General features: G+C 43.0%; 1 protein-coding gene across 2 annotated transcripts in view; it reads right to left on the bottom strand.

Annotated features, from left to right (window-relative positions):
• Positions 1-13913, bottom strand: part of golgb1 (golgin B1) — a 20145-nt gene extending 6232 nt beyond the window's left edge. The window contains exons 1-14 of one of the 2 annotated variants that reach the window (XM_058417601.1): positions 13778-13913; positions 12264-12357; positions 11736-11906; positions 11293-11415; positions 10730-10891; positions 9806-9928; positions 9557-9670; positions 8762-9473; positions 8037-8119; positions 7716-7782; positions 1594-6811; positions 1056-1479; positions 733-966; positions 1-399 (exon numbers count right to left, since the gene is read on the bottom strand). The exon at positions 1-399 is cut by the window's left edge and continues 423 nt beyond it. In XM_058417601.1, coding sequence (XP_058273584.1) covers positions 1-399; positions 733-966; positions 1056-1479; positions 1594-6811; positions 7716-7782; positions 8037-8119; positions 8762-9473; positions 9557-9670; positions 9806-9928; positions 10730-10891; positions 11293-11415; positions 11736-11906; positions 12264-12350 — 7917 coding nt within the window. In that variant the 5' untranslated portion in view covers positions 12351-12357; positions 13778-13913. The remainder of the gene's footprint in view (positions 400-732; positions 967-1055; positions 1480-1593; positions 6812-7715; positions 7783-8036; positions 8120-8761; positions 9474-9556; positions 9671-9805; positions 9929-10729; positions 10892-11292; positions 11416-11735; positions 11907-12263; positions 12358-13777) is intronic. The other variant, XM_058417602.1, reaches the window with a different exon arrangement.
• Between the last annotated feature and the right edge of the window lie 3381 nt (positions 13914-17294).

Here is a 17294-nt window from a genome sequence, read left to right as displayed (position 1 = left end):
CTGAAGCTGTTCCCTTAGCTTCTCCAGCTCTGCACCAGGAGCATCATGAAGCACTGCTTCAACCTTTCCAGACTGTCTCAAAATCTCCTGCTCTACTGCAGGTCCTCTTTTTACCGAAGCTTCTTTTTCCAGAACCTCTATCTTGGCCTGGAACTCTTCCCTCTCTTTTTCTAAGGCACTGATACGTTCAAGCTGAACTGAAAGCAGCTTCTTATGCTGGAAGTCCTTCATCGAGAGAACTTGGTTTAACTCATCTCGGTAGCCATGTAGTTGCGCATCCAACTTGGCGTTTTCAGCATGGAGGTCATCACGTTGGGCCAGAAGGGCACGAAGCTCCTCCTTCAAGCCGTTGTTCTCAGTAGCAGCTTCTTGAATGAGACTGTCCTTCTCCATCATAACCTGACAAGAAAAGAATGCGTCAGAGTACATACAAAGTTCTGAAATAAAAACGTTACAATAAGTCAGGATCAGAATCAGAAAAGGTTTTATTGCCAGGTACAGCATAGGGTCAGCAAGGAGCACTTTACAGTACTAGGAATTTGTCTTGGTGTCAGGTGCAAACATATACACAGGTAAATAATTTAAATAAATACTGTACAAGGTGACTTGTATGAAAATTAGTGCAATAGAAAAATGTAAACAGTGAAAGTGACTGTAACATATATACAGATGTGAGGTATGTACACAATGTAGAATGAGAGAAGTATTGTGTACAAAAGTGAGAGATCTTACCTGGAGGTGTCGCTCCTCTAACTGCTTGTATTGGCTTAATACCCTGTCCCGATCATCCTGCAGGGAACCCATAGCCTTGGTGAAGGTGTCCAGACGAGCTTTGCTTTGTCTGGCATCCTCCTCACTTTTACCAAGCTTCTCCTCAAGATCTCGCATGACTGCTCTTCTCTCCTCCAGCTGTCGCTCTGCATTTTCTGCCCTGCTGTCTGCATCCTTCCTGGCCTCCTCCACAGCCTAGGAGCAGAACAGAACAGAATCATGGTATAAAGAAGAATGTTCTGAATAGTCCAGCCCAGCATTGAAACACTACCAAAAGCGAATACCTGAGTGACCGCATGTTCCTTTTCTCCAAGGAGCTCCACTTCCCTCTTTTGTTTGTCAGCCAACTCTGCTTGAAGAGTGTCCGTGAGAGTTTTAGAGGAACGTAGGTCTGTCTCTAGTTGCTCTAGAATTAAGCACAACCGTCTTTCTTCTGCTTCTCGTTCCTTAATTTCAGCCCTGGCTTGATTGGCGTCACTCTGAAGCTTGTCAACTGCATCCTCTAGAGCCTTAGCTCGATGGCGAAGACCTTCTGCTTCTACTTCCAGGGAGGTAAGTTGAGCTTGTGCCTGGGCCAGAGAGTTTTCTGTCTGGGTGAGTTTCTGCTGCAACTCTTCTCGTTCTTTTTCCACAGCAGTTAGAGATTTATTGTGCTTTTTCTCTGCCTCAGATAATTCTAGCTGACATTGCTCCTCTGCTTTCTGTAACCTGAAAACAAGCCACAAATATGAGAAAAGAAGATTATGATTATTAATTTTTCCAAGAATAATAATAGAACTTTAGTGCTTATGAAAGAAAATCAGGATAGAGAGAGAGACAAACCTCTCCAGTGTGCTCTGCAGTTGTTCTTTATGTGCTGTCTCCTTCTGGAGTTGCTCAGAAAGCTCCTTAGCTTTGCTTTCTGCTTCCCTCAGTTCAGCCTCTTTTCCCTGGAGGGCGCTATGGAAACGGTTCTCCCACTGTTTAGCTTCATCCAGAACACGGTCACGGTCGTCCTGCAGCGAGGACATGGAGCGCGAGAAGGCAGCCAGTCGTGCTAGCGATTCATCCAGACGTGCTTGTGTTTCCTGGGCATATTTCTCGGCAGCATCTGCAATGTTCTTTGCCACAAGAGTTGCCTCTTCTTCTCTTTCTCTGTCTCTGTAGGCCTGCTCCAACCTTAATTCCATCTGTTTGAGCTCTGCACCTAAGCGATATCTCACCTCATCAAGGGTTCGCTCAGCTTCAGACTTCAGCTCAGCCTCTCGCCGAAGTAGCAGCTGTTCGGAGGCCATTTTTTCAGCAAGTGCCTGGCTCACCTCACCCTGAGCTATATCCAGTTTCTCTTTGTACGTTGACAACTCTGACTCAAATTTGCTTCTCTCTTCTTTGATCTTTGCCATCTCCTGACGAGCCGCTTCAAGCTCATTAGACACCTCATCTTTACCTAACAGTAGTGCCTTAGCTTCCCGGTCTAGCACACTGATTCTTTCTTGGTACTGGATGCAGTCTTTTTGCATCTGTCGGACCTCCAGCTGTTTCTCCCTCAGCAGCTCCTCAAGCTGACGTGCTCGGCTCTGGCTACCTTCCTTCACCCTTTGTGCAGATTTCAGTTTCTGCTCAAGCTCTCTCTGTTTGCCTGCTTCTGCTTCTGCTTCAGCTCTTTCTCGCTGAGCCTGCCTTTTATCTTCCTCAAGCCTGGCTGCTCGATCCCTTTCCCCTGCCAACATGGCCTCCAACTCAGCTTGTTCCCTCTGCACCTTCTCCAATTCTCGCTGCAGGTCTGCAAGACGATCTCGACTGTCAGCTGCCTCCTGCTGGTAACCCGCTATACTGCCATTTACCTGTGCTAACTGGTTCATCAGTCGTTCTTCAAGGTCATCCTTCTCAACCTCCAGACTTGTGCGAAGTTCCTGAAGCTGATTTTCTTTCTTAGAACACTCTTCCTTCAGCCTCTGCTCTCTTTCTGCCGTCTCCTGAAGATGTTGCTTAAGAGAGGACAGCTCAGCATTGAGTAAAGTTTCCTGATCCACTCTGGTTCCCGTCGAGTCTTCAAGTCTCAACTGAGTCCCCTGAAGCTGGGTGTCCCTTTTTGAGCACTCCTCTTTCAGCTTCTCTTCTCGTTCTACAGACTCCTGAAGGTGTTGCCTAAGAGAGGATAACTCTGCATTAAGCAATGAATCTTGTTCATTTCTGGTTCTTCTTTCATCATCAAGTGCTGCTTGTAGTTCTTTTATCTTTCCCTCTAATACCTCAAGAGCAGCCTCCTTTTCCTTTAGCTGCTTATAAGTTTCTAAGCTCTTGTTTTCATTCCTTTCAATCTTAGTTTCCTCTTCTTGCTCCAACACATTAGACTCTTTGGAAGAGCTAACAAGAGCTAGATCCTCTTTATTTTCATTCAAAACAGGACTCACATGCTGAGCACCTACATGTTCCTTAACATCCACAGAGGACCCAATGTCCAAAATTCCACTGTCCTTTTTGTCCATTTCCTGAGCCAGCTGTTGTTTCAGTTTTTCAGTTTCCTGTTCCAAAGAATTTCTTTCCGCTTCTAATGAATCAAAATTAGCTTTCAAAACTTCCAACTCATTCTGAACTTTCTCAAGCTCTTGCTCCAAACCAGTGTCTTGTTCTTTGGTTCCTTTCCTCTCTACTTGCTCTCTAAGTCTCTCATTTTCCTCTTCTAATTCCATAATCTTCTGATGTTTTGTCTTGGCAAACTTTCTCATTTTCTCCTTCAGGGTATCTATTTCCTTCTGAGCTTCCTCTGCTACCTTTTCTGCCTCTAGTTTGGCTGCCTCATGGGCCCGTGCTTTGGCTGCAGATTCTTGCCTCTCCTGTCTTGCAGCCTCCAGCACTTTTCTAACCCGTTCAGCTTCATCGCTCACGTTCTCGTATGACTTCAGTAAGGTCTCATACTCCTCCTTCATGCTTTGCAGCTTTTCTTCCCAACGCCTTGATGCTTGCTCAGCATCTTCTCTGGCACTATCTGCTTGGCGTTTGAACGTTTCTTTTTCATTTAGCAGACCATCCATTGCTAGTTTAAGACTTTCACAGGAGGCACCAAGACTCTGGTTCTCTAGCAAGGTCCTGTCCACCTCTTCAATTAGCTTCTCTTTTTCTGCGCTTAGATTAACCAGACTTGCCTCGATATTCGTAATCTTTGCTAGCAATTCTGACCTTGACTTCTCAGCATTATTTAGCTCTTCTTTTAGAGCATGGTTTTCTTTGAGAGCTTCCTTCCGCGATACCAGAGCAGCCTGAAATTTGCGCTGTAGCTGCTGTAACTTGGCACTGTTGTCTTTCTCATCCTCCTGCTTCTGAGGGATTTCTGCCTCCAGTTTTTGACTCCTCTCTTGCTCAGCTTTCAATCCCTCTTTTAAAGACGCAATCAGCTGATCTTTCTCCAATACAGTCTCCTGCATTTTCTGTAGGAGGAAACTCTGCTCACTGAGCTGCTGGCTTAGGTCAATAATCTCATCATTTTTGCATTTGAGGAACTGCTTAAACTCATCCACCTCTGCCTGAAGAGCTACAACAGGAGATTCTGCGTCAGAGATGCTCGTCTTGACCACAATGGCGGCCTCTTCCAATTCTGCCTTTAATGTTTCTGCATGAGCTTCTGCTTGCTCACACTTTTGTCTCAAAGCATCCAGTTCTTCTGAAAGAGCATCAATCTGTTTGTCCTTTGCCCTCAACGTCTCCAGCTCTTTGTTGAGCTCAAGCAACTCGGTCTCCTTGAGTGACAGAGATGCCTGGCTTTCCCGCAGCTGTATTTCCAGTTCCACACGAGCAGCTTGTTCAGATTCTACCTTTTCTTGAAGGGAATTTATCACTTTCTCATGATTTCCTGATGTGACCTGTGGAGTCACAGCAGGTGATCCTTGCTGACTGTTTTCATTATCAGGTGTGGCAAAGTCCACCCAATCCTCTTGACCCCAATCCCCTGGTCCTGGTTTCTCCACATTCTCAGATTGAGTCTCAGACAATTCTTCTACATTCACAAGCTTTTCTTTATCTACCAGTTCTCTTGACTCCACAAGGCTTTCTTCCAACTCCTTCACACGTTCTATTAGCTTAGCTTTCTCATCATCCTTTGCTTCAAAACGCTCGAGCAGCTCATTGTACTCTTCTTTCAGCTGTCTCAGCTGCTCACGATGGTGCCTGTCTTTTTCCTTTGCCTTGCGCAGGGTGTCTTTACGAGAATCCAATGCTTCCTGGAGCTTTTTCTGTAAAGCATCAAGATCAGACTCCATGTTGGTGACCTGTGACTGGAGACTAGTGTTATCTTCTTGAACTTGGCGTACCTCTTGTTCATGTTCACTTAATGCTTTAGCCTCTTCAATCAGACGTTGGATTTCTGAATGTGCCTCAGCCAGTGCTTGACCTTGGCACTTTGTTTTCTGTTCCAAAACGTTCAAAGCCTCTTCTTTGGAATTCAAGGCTTCTCTGGTCTCTTGTAGTTGTGCTTCAAGCCTCTGTAGTTCCTGTTCTCTTTCCTCAGAGGTAACATCTCCTTCAAGGTTTACTTTTTCTTTAAAACCTTCTGCTTCCTTCTCAAACCCGGCGATCTTTTTCATCAACTCTTTGCGCTGTACCAAAGCTGCCTGCAACTTTCGTTTCACCTGTTCCCCATCCGTTTTCATGGAGGCTATTTGAGCGGTCAGTTTCTCATTCTCTTTCTGCAAAGCTACCAAGTTTTCACTTGCATCAGCTGTTTTATCTGCTTTCACTTTCTGCTGGTCATCCCAGGTTTTCTCAAGTTCCATCATCTGCTCTTTTAGCATTTTGACCTCACTAGATATTGCAAACTTTTCCTCACCTGCTTGAAGCAGCTTGGCAGTCATGCTGTTACTAAGCTCCATCATCTCCTGCTCTTTCTGGGAAAGACACTGCCGCAAATCATCGAGCTCACTGCTCTTCCAGAGGAGGGTAGCTTTAGCGCTCTCGGCTTCTTCAGAAATTTGCTGAATCCTTGTCTCCATGTTGATGACTTTCTCCTCCAGTTCAGAAGAGACAAGTTCTCTGTCCTCCAGCTGTGCACCCAGCATCCGGGCTTGACCTTCTTTCTCAACGAGTTTCTGCTGGATCTCGTCAAGATCTGCCTGCAGTGAATGTATCTTCTGATCTTTGGAATTAGCCTCCTTTTGCAAGCTCTCTAGTTGCTCCTCAAGGTCTTTCGCCTGCATATCTATCTCTGATGTCTTCTGCTCTGCACCTCTATGAATCTCAGCTTGAGCTTCCATCAAGTCTCTTTCATATCTTAAAGCCCTTGCCTCTGCTTCATCTTTAACAACAGTCAGTGACTTCAGTTCCTCTTCCAGGACGTGGACTTTCTCCTGGGACTCAGCAGCTGAATCTTTCATTTGTTGAAGTTCAATCAGTAGTTCGCTGTATTTTTTCTGGAGTTCGTCAGCCAGGATCTGTGCAAAAGCCTGACTAGGACTGGAATCTGCATTCAGTAAGTTTGCGTGCTGCTGGCTAATTTGAATCTGTACCGTTTCCTGGATCACCATGGATGATGATTCTACCTTCACCATCGAGCACGTAGACGTGACCTGCTCTTTGCTGGTTTCTTCCCAGGACTGGGTGGAAAGATGAAGAGCATTTAAGTCCTGAATTTGTTGAGGCCACTCTTGACAAGCATCTTGATTAATAGCTTCCAGTAGTGTCCAGCTGCTATGAGCAACTTCTGAGTCTGTGCTAGTTACCATCTCATCTGAGGATGCTCCCTTTAACTCTACAGGTGACCCAGACTGTGGTCCAGTCATCTCAGGGCCGCTCTCATTGTCAGCAGACGACGACACCACAGATGTAGACAAAGCAGACGTCTCTGTATCTACTGCGATCAGTGTTGTGTCTTCCTCGGAAACGTCTTCAACACCAGGCAGCACTTCAGAACCACCAGGTACGCTAGGAATGTTTTCAGAATTTCCTTCCTGTGAAATCCTCTGCATCTCGGTGAAAGCCAGCTGTTCCCTGAGGTCAGCAAGTTCCTTCTCTTGCTCCACCAGCTGCTGTTCTAGCACCAGGACCTTCTCAGAACTGGTTCCATCTGTAACTTTATATGGGAAAATCACATCACAACATAATAAAAGCATTGTTTATTCATTGATTTATAAGGTATTACAAAGTCAGTCCTGAATAGAAATAAAACAGCCATAAAGATGTAGTTTTGTGGTATATTTTCGATAAAGCACTTTTATAAACTGCTTGTTTATTTTTGATACTTTAAAGCGTCTGCATTGACCAGAACAAAGGTGAACAAAAACTTCACGAAAAAAAAGCTTTTAATCCATTTTTATCTATAAAATTTGCTCCTACGTATGACCATTTTTTCAAAATACGACGCGGGAACTGCTATCCCAAGCCGCCGCTATGACAGAGGACATGTCATCCGAGTAGGAGGAAGAAAGGGAGGAGTTTACCAGTGAGATAATAAGAGACTTTTGTGCAAAGTGGAATGATGTCCAAGCCTTCGAGAGAAAAGTATCATCCGAACTAAGCATTAAACAAATGATACCTGTACAGTCCATGTGAAAAGTCTTATCTCTCTCCTTTTACAGTTTTTTATATTCAGTGTTGTATTGTTTTTAGTATAATTAAAGCTTTTTCATATTATGTGCTATAAAAACCATAAAAAAATTAAAAGTTACATGGTTTGTAGTGATCAGGAACGGATTAATTTTATTTACATGTATTTCTATGGGAGAAAAATAAACCGGCCTACGACCAAATAGGATCGGGACCAGAATTTAAGAACGCATTACGTTCATACTCCGAGGTTCTACTGTATTAGAGGTCATCTGTCAGAATGTTAGTTGGCTAAAAACTTTATGTCTGATGTAGAGTCTAAATGCCTGAATGGGTTAAATTTAAATGTGTGTCCAGTCTTGAATTAGATCAAAAAATAAATCCACTGAGCAAGAGGGCAAAGTCTAACTCGTAATGATAAACACACTCACCTTCTGCTTTATCCAAATCCCTGACAGACAGGTCAGTCACCTGATCTCCCTGAGGCTCATCACTAACCTGTAAAGCACACAGACATGATAAACTCAGAACATGAACATGTTTATTACCAGCTACAAAACCAAGCCTGGTGTAACAGAGCTGTATATTAAACATTACACACAGCTGGGTCCTGCAGGAGCTCGAGGGTGAAGGCCAGCAGAGGTGACAGACACAACTAATGAGCGGATTACGGACAGACCGTCTGTCCCGCCGAGTCCGAGTCAGTGTGACATCATTACCTCATGGCTCTAACCGGTCTGAGATCCACTCACCTGACACTTGGCTAGCTGCTGTTCAAGCTGCTGAATCCTGGCTACTGCCTCCTCAGCCTCTGCAGTGCTTCTGTCCAGCTGTCCTAAAAACATCACAGTGCATCTGGATTAGAATTTATCCCAGTAAACATGCCGTGAGTCTGAATAACAGTCTGAAGTTTATCAGTTCCCTTTATGGAGACGTTTGATGATGTACTGGAGCTACAGATCCAAAAACCAAGAACAAATAAACAAAAAAAGCCCGGCAAATAAAAAAATGAATAAATGAATGAATAATAACTAACTAAATAAATAAGTAAATATTTAAATAAATAAATAAATAAATAACTTTGGATTTAGTCATTTTACAAATTGCTAGTCTAATGTTTTCTCACAGAAACTGTAAAATAGGTTTCATTACAGATTTGTCGTTTTTTCTCTTTAGATTCTCCTCCATTTTTTTTCTCTTTATTTTGCAAACCAAAAACATTTTTTCCTATTTTTTATTTTTTTTTATTTTCACCAGTCAAATCTTCTTTAAGTGATCCTTGCCCAAATTGAACAGAAATTCATGGAATTTATTTTACATTAACGAACTTGGTGATTGGTGTGAGGGGGCGGGGTTTCTAGAGCGTCAGATAATCCAGAATAAGTCCAAAACACATACAGAGGAACCTCGGCATACGAATGCCCATATATACGGACACGTATATACGGAGAGACCCTTGGTTCTTCTGGTTCCATACCTTGCAGAGTTTCTATGGTGACGCTGATTTGAGACATCCGCACGTCTCTCTCCTGATGTTCTGCTCTCAGGTTGTCCAAACTAGCTTCCAGAACAGGCAGAACCTGTGTAGGATCTTCTGGTATGGTCATCTCCACCTCAGATCCTTCGCTGCTTAGAGAGTGAAGTCCCTTCCAGAGCTTTTGCAGTGCGTGTTTGGCTTGTACCCCAGCTTCCTGTTCTTCTTTCCCAGCATCCAGTCTTTCTCTGAGGGATGCCAGCTCCGCCTGCAGCCGTGCTAACTCCTCCCCCTCGCTCTGCGACGCTTCCTCTCTTTCCCTTTCCACCGCATCCAGCTTCTCTTGTAACTGGTGAAGCTCAGCCACTCGACGTTCAACCTCGACCTCCAGCTTCTTCGTCACTTCCTCTCTCTGTCTCTCTGAAGCTTCTAAGTTAGCTCGCAGCGTGGTCAGCTCCTCATCCTCTTCCTTCCCTTTACTAACACTTTCATCCAGACTTGCTTTCACTTGGTCCAGCTCAGATGTCCTTTGAGACAATTCTGCTTCAAGAGCCATGATGGTCTGCTCCTTCTCCCTCTCTAAAGCCTCCAGATTGCTTCTCAAAGCATGGAGTTGCTCCTCAGCCTGCATGGTTAATTGCTGCTTCTCCTGTTCTCGAAGTTTGTGGGCTTCCTCTAGCTCCTGCTCCATCTGTCTGAACTGTGCTGTCAGAATCTAGAGAGGAAACAGGAAGATGAGAAACGCCGGGAAGAAACTAGCATCCGTGTGGCTCATTTCTGCTCAGAACATCTCTGCACCTGTTTCTGTTGATCTGCACTGTTGAGCTCCTGCTGTAACATCTCCAGGACTTCTGATCGAGAGCGTAAGGACTCCTCCAGCTCCTCGATCCTCCTCTGGGAATCACGCAGAGCCTTCAGAAGAGACAAAGATCTAAAATGAAATGCAAATCCTACAGCTTTGGAACAGGAAAAACATAAAAAAACACTGGGTTCTTGGGTTCCTTCTAGGTTCTAGGGGTAAAACTGAGACACCGAGTGAGTGATCACCTGCTGTAACTCGCCATCATTCGAGGTCTGGGTTTTCAGTTGAATCAGCTCATCCTCATGCTTTTGGATTTGCTCCTGAAAACGCAGGTCTTTGTCCTTTACTACAGCCTGCAGAACTCGCACCTGGGTTCAAAAGATCAGAGCGAAGATTTCAAGAAGCTTGGAAGAAGACTCGCTGTGTGAAGATGCATGGATTAGAGTTAGAAGGTCAGAAAACATGTCAACGATGTAAAGTGCAAAACTTGTTTCAGGGCAGATAACCTGATGGGTTCTCCACCTCAGTGCGATTCTGTAGGAAGTCGAGAGCATCTGAGCGAGGTGGACTCACTAGAGTGATTCAACTCAGAATCGACTCGACAGCAGGAACTGAATCAAATATGATTTTGAGACTCACTAGAATAATTTGAATCAGAATCAACTTGGCAGAAAGAACTGAATCAAATATGGTTTGAGACTCACTAGAGTGATTCGACTCAGAATCGACTCGGCAGAAAGAACTGAATCAAATATAATTTTGGTAATCACTAGAGTGATTCGACATCAGGAACTGAATCAATTATGGTCTGGGACTCACTAGAGTGATTTGACTCCGAATCGACTCGGCATCAGGAACATGTTTTGGGTTGCAGTGTTCTTTTTGTTTTGTTTTGTTTTGTGTTGTTTGGAGATGTGACAGAGCTACAGTGCTGAAGAAATACCAGATGTTCTAAATAAAGACAAAATAAACTCTAGATTTGAACACACTGTAGAAACCTTTTAATGACCTGATGTGAAATCAAACCAGGTAAGGATAGAAACCTGAAGAACCACCACACAGCCTGAAAGCTCCAGGTGAAAAATAAATCTCTACATATTTTCATGCATTTTGTATCACAGCCTGATTTCAGTAAATAATAAATCAAAATATTTCATTAAGGAAGCCACCTGCTCTGCATGCTCCTCCTCTTCCTCTTTAATCCGCTGCTCTGAGACCCTCAGCTGATCTCGCAGGCTTTGATTTGATGATTCCTCCTGACTTAACTTCTCTTTTAACTTCTGGAGTTCCTCCTCCAGGCCAGAAGGCAGCGTGAAGGAGGTCTCTGAACTCTAAACACACACACACACACACACACACACACAGAGGGAGGGAAATCATGACATAATGCAGTGCTGGAGAACATGAGTAATTTCAGTTCATTAAAAACACAGAAGTGGAATAAACCATGTACACAAACACTGAAACATGGCGGCAGTGTTGAGGCGGGTAGATATGTAAACATCCTTCTGGGAATCAGTGAGAGTTTATCTGACTAAACATCCAACAACCAAGAAATGAAATAAAGCAGGATGTTAGATAAATGTCCTTTATTAAGTGAGTTAATATTCCAGTACATTGCCTTACTGTACCCCGGTGTTAAATGTAGTGATGGAGCGCAATTTGCTATGAAACAGAACACAGCATGGATTCAGACTACACACGTGTTCACATGTGAGCAGTGTGAACACACCTGACTGCTGTTGAGTTCCTCCTGTCCTCTCAGCTCAGAGATCTGTTTATTTAAGGCGGCCATTTTAGCCTTCGCTTGTAGTTTCAGTTTGGTGAACTTTGCGTCACCCTGCTCCTTCTCCTCCTACAAAACACACACACGCACACACACACACACGCACACACACACAGACATGCACACAGACACACACACAGTTACAGAAGTCTCTTTAGTTATTAGTATGAAGTGTATCTGTTTTATGAAGTATATGCATTTATGTTATTTATTATAAACGGTCTGTTCCGGTCAGAAAGACATTCTTGGTCCTACCCTTTGAAGTGTTTACATTTCAGTGAATTTCTATTTACTAGAACTGGTGAAGAACCTCAGAGAAAAGTTCTTACTGCTGTTGGACTTTTTAGAAAATATTCCAGATGGTTCTGATGCACACTGTTACTTCTCACCTTGAGCCGTTTCTCGGCACTGGCCAGCTGACCATCCTTCTCCCTGATCAGCTCTTTAAGCTGAACCACCAGCTGTTCAGTCTGAGCCAGACGCTCCAGGATCTCCTCCGAAGGGCCCGGGACATCGGAGGAGGCATCAGGGCCGGGTAACAACCTTGGCACCAGACCGTCCTGCACCACACAGAAATAAAGAAACAAATATACCAATTAATAAATAAAACAAATGCAAAATTAAAATAAATAACACCCAACTTCCTCCTTCCTGGTACGTGTCCGGAGCTTCTCTCACTCCGTCTCTGAACAGTGTTTATTTCCACATGACCTCCAGTTTATCAGAAGATTCTCAGAGTGAGACACAGAGAGTGAGGACAAGTATAAACATTGTCTGGGGCTGAAGGAAATCCTGCTGAAGGAACATTTAGCTAAATAAATGGGTTCAGAAAACAGTTTGTGTGTGTGTGTGTGTGTGTGTGTTGTAATAAAGCAGTCTCTCCAGTTCCTGAGCACTGTCCAGGTGTAGAGACTGACCTGAGGATCAGCATCATCGCCCTGGTGCTCCTCTCCGGATAACTCCTGCAGGACGGAGGTCACGCCTTGGGTCAGCCGGCTAAACATGGCCGACCTACGAGCAGAGAAATCACAGATAGATAGATAGATAGATAGATAGATAGATAGATAGATAGATAGATAGATAGATAGATAGATAAATAAAGTGCTACAGGAAACAAATAAGAGATTACATTTCATTAATCAGTTAAAGATTTCCCAGTTTGCAATAAATCTTGCAATAAAAAAAAAAAAAAAAAAAAAACATCCATGACTTTATATTCATATTTTTAATCATTTGGAAAATTTGTTCAATCTAAATGAAATGAAAGCTGATAGAAAGACAGTGGGTTAGGTGGTTAAGGTACTGGGTTGTTGATCAGAGGATCGGTTTTCAAGCCCCAGCAGCACCAAGCTCCACTGTTGGGCCCTTGAGCAAGGCCCTTACCCCTCTCTGCTCCAGGGGCACTGTATCATATCTGCCCCTGCACTCTGAGCCTCAGCTTCCTCAGCTGGGATATGTGAAGAAGAGAATTGCTGTAATGTATGTGTAGCGATAATAAAGGCATCCTGACCTCAGGTATTGATCAGAAGGTTGTGAGTTTAAATCCCAGGTCCACTGCTGGGCCCATGGGCAAGGCCCTTAACCCTCAATTGTATAAATAATGAGATAAAAATGTAAGTCACTCTGGATAAGGGCGTCTGCCAAGGGCCAGAAATGTAAAAATACATGTTAAATAAACACCTACAAGGTGTAGAACAGGGCAGGAGTGTGGAGAAAAGTGTTTTAAACACAGTGTTTAATCACAACAACACGGCCATAGTGTCTGGTTCACTCGAGTACAGGGGGTGCCAATACTTTTGTCCAGTGCAACATGTGGGCTCCAGTCTGTAACTGGACACCTGAGTAGTGTGTATATAAGTAGATGGACCTGATAAACCGGAAGTAGAGTGTACAGTCAGATCAGAATGCTTTGGTGTCACATAACTATAGAAGCATCACTCGCGTCAGCCAATCACGTGTCAGCTCTGCGCTCGTCTAATTAATATTCATGAGTTAAACCCGGAACCTCCTGTGGTGTGTACCGTCCTGATCGGAGACGAAAATGAAAAAAATAAAACCAGAGGTTTAGAGATTAAAACACTGCGATGATGAAGAGCGGAGACATCGTGCAGAAGGTGAGGCGAGTGCGCATGCGCCGTGTGTTTTCGTCTACACAACAACCAGAAAAGATTAATGAATTAACGCTCCGCGTCTGCGTGGCTCCGGGAACCGAAATAAAAGCTTCTGGGAAGCTTGAAGGTATGAAATTAGCTGATAATCACGCTACTGAATCGTGTTAGTAAGGAAAATGAAAGCGTTTCTGTGCAGCAGGTTAGTGTAGATTATAGTAAACACACTCGCTTAAATATCATCAGACATGTCGGATACACAGCTGTGAACAGGACACACTAACAAAAGACAGCTTTGTACAGGAATCTGCTGTTACACCGACCTGCTGTGGAACCTCCTCACGCGACTAGAAGCTGCTGTTAATGGACTCTTTAATAAATGTCGTGTTTAGGATTTCTGAGCAGAGCCACATCACCAAACATCCCGGAAACGAACAAGTCACACAGCGGCGATTGGCCTGCGCAGGGGCAAGGGGGTGTCTACAAATTACTACACAACATCTGAAACGAAGCAGCAAGGGAGTGTCTACAAATTATAGAACCCAACATCTGAAACGAACAGGCAAGGGAGTGTCTACGATTTACCACACAACATCTGAAACGAACAGGCAAGGGAGTGTCTACGAATTACTACACAACATCTGAAACGAACAGGCAAGGGAGTGTCTACGAATTACTACACAACATCTGAAACGAACAGGCAAGGGAGTGTCTACGAATTACTACACAACATCTGAAACGAACCACCAAGGGAGCGTCTACAAATTACCATCACACCTCTGAAACGAATGATTTCTAAACTTGAAACAGCTGTGTTCACGATGTACAGCTGCAAACAGGAAATGAAGCATAGGGGCTCATGTCCTCAGTATACAGGGAGAAACTGAAAGGGAATGTCAAACAAAGGCGTCAAAGTGCAACTTGCATAATCCTGAATAAGCAGCAGCGCGGACAGTGTATTGCAAAGTGCGACTTTAAACTGGGAAGTGACAAAAGAGCTGTAAAAAAACGTGCGAGAAATATTTTTCAAGTCATTTCTCCTTTCAGAAGCTTTTCATCACAGAGTTACTGCTTACTTTCACAGGAACATGTTATTTAACTGAGGTTTTTTTTGTTTTTGCCTTTCTGTGAATTGATTGGATTTATAACTGCATCGTCGGTCTCTCACCATGAACCACGGCAGAATGCGAGGTCTGGACTGCAGAGTGAACCTGATCATCCAGCACGGGAAACAGCTGGCACGCAGCCTCCTCCTGCTGGCGCACTACGTGACGGTGTTCGTGAGCTTCACGTCTCGCTCCGTGGGCTGGTTCGTGGAGGCGATCAGGTGGACGATGCTCTCTGTACAGTTCATAGCGTCGGTGTTCCACGCCCTACACAGGACCCTGAGCAGGATGACCCGGAGATGCACCGGGATGGAGGTCCTGTCCAGCAAAGAGTCGGACTCGGACTGACGAGGGTCAAGTTTACACACAGACATGGATTTAATCTCAACTCTGTGTTTAACGTAAACTTTAAAACAACAAACTTCCAACAAATTTCTGGAATCTTTTTTCCTTGTATGTACTGGACTGTTATATATTTTTATCGGAATTTCCAACATGTGGTGTTCTAAAGTGGTCATAAATCTCAGAAACGCGTCTCAATCAATGTGGAAAAGCCTGGAAGGGTTAAGTTTCGGTCCTATATTTCAGAAAGTCTACATATTATTATTATTATTATTATTATTATTATTACTCTGACTTCTGACCTTATTTCCAGTATAATTTCATTTATCATTAACATTTATTATGTTTATTAGAGTGTAGTCAACAGGAGTGTCTAAATATGTACAGAATGACAAGATAAAATATGAATGATCACATTACAGACTTCAATATCTGTACTTAAGGAGGTTCATTTAACACTATCACCTTTCATATCATAGCGGCTCTGTGTGTGAAAGGAATCATTTATATATTGTATTATATTCGATCCATGTGGATTATTCACACGTTAAAGCGTAGAGTGAAGAGGAGTGAAGCATTACTGAAGTGTTATAAGGCATTATAAAGGTTTATAAAGATGTGACTCAGTATTACATGTTAAAGGAATCCTAATGCATTTTTTTTAATCGTGTGTGAGAATTGACCAGAGCATGAGGACAATCTGCTGTTTATAACCACTGACACGTCTCTGATTAATGACTTTTATTAATCTTATCTTTCATTTACTTACATAATTCCAGAAGGGAAGCAGTGAGTGTGTGAACGTGTTGGGGAAAATCCTTTAGAGGAACTGGGTCAGAGAAAGGAGACAGAAAAGAGAAATGTGGAATTTACTCTAGAGTTCATCTGAAATAAAAAGAAATGAGTGGTGCGGCAGCATGCTGTGATTATATCTATATAAAACCAGTCATTATTACACTTACTTCAAAATAAAAGGATAATTATTTACACTTACTCTTATTCATGTTAATCAAATCTGTCCAGAATATATTTACATCTTTATCCTAATCCTCAGACTTCACTGAACATTCCCAGTGAATTTATTTCCAGGTTTTATTCCTTCTTATTTTACTCTTTATTATTATTATTATTATTATTATTATTATTATTATCATTATTTCTGCTTCAGTTTTGTCGTCTTCTTTTGACGTAAGGAACGAGGGGGCGTGGCCTGAGAGATACAGGAGATTCGTTTATATGTTTCTGTATGAAATGTGCCATCTCTGCCTCTCTGGCCACGCCCCCTTTCCCCACCTCTTAATCCAAATAAGGACAAAACTACAGGGGAAAGGAAATAAAACAATTGAAATGAAAAACATAAGAGAAGTTTGTGTTCTGTAACTGAAGCATCTTGTTATTTCTCTAAAATAAACCTGAATTAATCTCCAAATAAGGCTGTGTGTTGTCAGTTCGTTATTATTATTACTTTAATCATCTTTATTTTTATTCAGAACGTCTCCAGAACAGCGTCTCTCATGGTGTACGATACTTCAGCTTGGTTTATTTACTCATCAGTATGTTGTATTTTATTTTTTTTATTAATCTTATTATGTTTTCTGTTATATTATTGATTTCTTCTTCCCCCTGGTCACTGCAGTGAGTCTCTGCTCTCTGATTGGTGGATCAGGTGTTGATGAATTCTGATTGGTGGATCAGGTGTTGATGAATTCTGATTGGTGGATCAGGTGTTGATGAATTCTCTCTAACAGCAGCTCTGACTTTAGCGCAGCTTTATTTTAATGCACTGGCTCTGACACCTTATCGTTTCCATGGCAACAGGGACATGTAAAGAAGGATGCTCCACCGATTTAAAACATCTGATGTGGTGAAGTTTTCTTTAAGGAGACATTTCTGTAGCATCTGGAAGGAGTCTTTGTAACAGTCTGAGGTCTGAGGTACAGCTGGAACTTTCTCTGAAACATGACAAGCTGAGATGTTTTATTTTGTCTTATTGACTTGAAGAGAGACAGTAAAGAGAGACTGGTGAGGGAACCAGTGGTAAGTTTACTGCTGCTAGAACATAAAGCCAGAACATGAACCTGTTTCATGAACAGTTCTAGTTTCACATTAAATGGAACTAGACACGGATGAAAACACTCAGCAAGTTGCTGAGATGAAAGAGAAATAAAATTCTCTGGGGCATGCTGTTAGAGGAAATTAATCAACTTCAGAGTAGAAATGGGAAATCCACCTCATCGTGAGACACACACACACACACACACACAGGTAAATAAAATGTGACCAGCACACAGTAATACACAGTAATGTTCATATCAGGGCCGACCCTGAACACACACACACACACACACGTGAGCTGGAGAAAATCCGACTCGGTCTTAGCCTCATAACTATA

Source organism: Hemibagrus wyckioides, linkage group LG19, assembly GCF_019097595.1.
Source record: "Hemibagrus wyckioides isolate EC202008001 linkage group LG19, SWU_Hwy_1.0, whole genome shotgun sequence".
Taxonomy (NCBI): Eukaryota; Metazoa; Chordata; class Actinopteri; order Siluriformes; family Bagridae; genus Hemibagrus; species Hemibagrus wyckioides.
The sequence above is the reverse complement of the archived record's forward strand: the minus strand, read 5'-3'. Positions and strand labels throughout refer to the sequence as shown.